Source organism: Notothenia coriiceps, unplaced genomic scaffold, assembly GCF_000735185.1.
Source record: "Notothenia coriiceps isolate Sejong01 unplaced genomic scaffold, NC01 NC01_scaffold00037724, whole genome shotgun sequence".
In the NCBI taxonomy this organism is placed as follows: domain Eukaryota; kingdom Metazoa; phylum Chordata; class Actinopteri; order Perciformes; family Nototheniidae; genus Notothenia; species Notothenia coriiceps.
This window is the reverse complement of record NW_011370425.1, coordinates 8,439-11,672: the sequence shown is the minus strand read 5'-3', so window position 1 is coordinate 11,672 and position 3,234 is coordinate 8,439. Positions and strand designations below refer to the sequence as shown.

The following is a 3,234-nucleotide window of genomic DNA, read 5'->3' as shown; positions in this document are numbered from 1 at the left end:
TTTTACTCAAGTACAAGATCTGAGTACTTCTACTTTTACTGAAGTACAAGACCCGAGTACTTCTCTCGCCGCTGATGTGTTTTACCGCTAAGAGCCAGGTATACACTGCGTGTGGTCATGTTATGGTTAGCATGGTTTTAAACAGCAGTGTGTAAACGGTTGTTAGCCAGGTTAGCGTTATTTTGTATTTAAAACTCATGTCAAATGTACCGAACGGAGCTAACGGCACTTTTTTTACACAAGCTACTGTATACACGTTTCCACTTTCCATAACAATACTGCGTACATTCTATTATCCTGAGTACTTTGCAATAATAATCTTAACGTATAACATCTTGTTTTTCTTAAACTGTGCTTATGTTTAAACCTGCCTAGCAACCAATCTGATTTCTGATGTCTTTCTTTCTAACGGCTAACCGCTAACAGTTAGCCGTTAGCCACATGTTAGCTCCGCGGCCGCTCTTACAAAAAAGCTCCACAGCTTCACGCGGGCAGCTAACTGCTAACACAAATTATATTTCTTACCTGTATATGTTTCGTGCAGGTGAGACACCGTCTGTTAGGTTGATTCACGAAGGATGAGCTGCTGATGTGAGGCGGTAAAAACGACAGATTAGCTTCTTAGCTCCTCTCCGCTCCAACAAAGAAAACAAAATCACGTCGAAGGAGGTATCGCGATACTTCCTCTTCTTCTCTGATGTCATGGGAGAATATCGCCACCTGCTGTTTTGTTGTGTTTTGTATCTGTATAGTTACAGTAAAGAAAGTACGTTGCAAACAAGGACAACAAAACAACAACTCGAAATTATCTGTAGTATTCCTTTTTATGCTGGACTACTAAAGATACATGTTTTATTTTGGGGAATGTTATTTAATACAAATAAGTGTATTCTGCAAATGATTTACACAATTCTGATTTTGTCTTTATTTTAATAAGAGATATAATATGGCAAAATTGACGATAACTCTCAGATATACAAAATATATATATATTGTTAATGTGGTAATAAAACATTATTTCTTTGCAAAAATATAGTTTATTGTGAATTATTCACATCAATGTTTGAATATGTATTCACTGCAGGACTAACTCTGTTTTCTGTAAATGTTATTGTCTGTCTAATGTGGATTCTTCTACAGCACTAACATTCTTTTTTTTGTGTATTTTATTGTGTGTGTAATGTTTTTTTCTATTGCAGGTTAAAGATTATTTTTAATATATTTTACAGTGTGTTTAAGGTTATTTTCCCATGGCAAAACTACAATTATTTTTGTTATATTCCACAGTATGTGTAATTTAGTTTTTCTTCTGCAGGACTAATATTATTTTTAAATTATTTTATAAAGTGTTTAATGTTTTGTTTTACTTCTGGAGGACTAATATTATTTTAAATATATTTTATTGATTTTCATAGATTTTTTTCCTCTTCAGGACTAACATTTTTGTGTACATATTCCAAAGTTAATTTATATAAAAACAGTCTGGTGAAATGTGATACACTTCCAGCCCTGTGTGTGACGTCATAGCGTCGCCTCGCTGCATGTAAACAAAGCGCCGCGGCTGATTGCGGTTCTGATGGAGACAAACTGAGAGGAATCGGATAGAAAAGTGGATGAAGTTCGTTCTTTTTGATCCGGAGCCGATGGCAGTGTGATGGCAGTGTGATGGCAGTGAGATCAGACTGAACCAGAACCAGCAACATGTCTATGGAAGACCCGTTCTTCGTCGTCAAAGGGTCAGAACCGAGCTAATGCTAATGCTAACAGCAGGGTAGCTTCTAGTTTTACCATGTAGACGGAGGAGAGCTGATCAATGATCTATCAAAACAGCAGGTTATTAACAGGGAATAACAGCAGGCTAACTGCTAAGCTAATGTTAGCTCCCGGTGTGTTGCGAGTGAGTTAGCCGGTTAGCATGTTGCTATGATGTTAGCACTGAGTTACAGTCAGTGTTCAGGGTCACAATATTGTCCGTTAATTACAGAGATAATATTCCTGAATAACAGTAGAAACACTCTGGAAGAGGACCTGCATTCAAAATGTCCCTTCAGTAAAAGTAATGAGTATTCTCAGCAAGTAAACGTAGTGTTACTCGTTATGTTACTACTATGTGTAATATGTCTATATTACTGTTGATGTATGTCTGTCTGTCTATTTAGAAACACTACCATCACCTTATAATTACAGAATGTTATATTATTCTGTTTTCAACACTAGCGAATACTTATGAAAGCATTTTAATATTGCACTTTACTGATTAAGATATAATTGTAAACATTGTACAGTTATGGATACATTATTATTCCTACATCATATAATATGTGTATATCAAATTAGTTTGTAATGTATAAAGTTACCAGTAATGTAAACTGATAGATTAAAGCAGTGCAGATTACAAATTCACCTCTGAGATTTACTGCAGTAGAAGTATACAGTAGCAGAAAACTGAAATTCCTCAAGTACAAGTCCCTCGAAATGAATGTCCTTCATTTACCTGCTGTCTAATTATCAATATATAACATTAAAAGTTCAGTGAAATAAAAAACTAGATGCCTATTTCAGGCACAACAGGCTTAGTCAGCCAATAGGACCGATAGCTTTAGGGCTAACGAAGATAACTAGCTAACCACTTCTGTCATGCAGAAGGCAGTGAACGCATCACAGATGTATTATGATGTTAGTTACAGGGAGGTTCAGAAGACAGTGAACGCCTCACAGATGTATTATGATGTTAGTTACAGGGAGGTTCAGAAGACATTGAACGCCTCACTGATGTATTATGATGTTAGTTACAGGGAGGTTCAGAAGACAGTGAACGCCTCACAGATGTATTATGATGTTAGTTACAGGGAGGTTCAGAAGACATTGAACGCCTCACTGATGTGTTATGATGTTTGTTACAGGGAGGTTCAGAAGGCAGTGAACGCATCTCAGATGTGTTATGTTTGTTACAGGGAGGTTCAGAAGGCAGTGAACGCATCTCAGATGTGTTATGTTTGTTACAGGGAGGTTCAGAAGACACTGAACGCCTCACTGATGTGTTATGTGTGTTACAGGGAGGTTCAGAAGGCACTGAACGCCTCACTGATGTGTTATGTTTGTTACAGGGAGGTTCAGAAGACACTGAACGCCTCTCAGATGTGTTATGTTTGTTACAGGGAGGTTCAGAAGACACTGAACGCCTCACTGATGTGTTATGTGTGTTACAGGGAGGTTCAGAAGGCAGTGAACGCA

The 3,234-nt window shown here is 37.3% G+C and overlaps 1 protein-coding gene across 1 annotated transcript in view; it reads left to right on the top strand.

The window, feature by feature from the left end:
• Positions 1-1,516: 1,516 nt before the first annotated feature.
• stx6 (syntaxin 6) overlaps positions 1,517-3,234 on the top strand; it is a 7,046-nt gene continuing 5,328 nt past the window's right edge. Inside the window, exons 1-2 of the mRNA XM_010797311.1 lie at positions 1,517-1,736; positions 2,904-3,142. Coding sequence (XP_010795613.1) covers positions 1,702-1,736; positions 2,904-3,142 — 274 coding nt within the window. The 5' untranslated portion in view covers positions 1,517-1,701. The remainder of the gene's footprint in view (positions 1,737-2,903; positions 3,143-3,234) is intronic.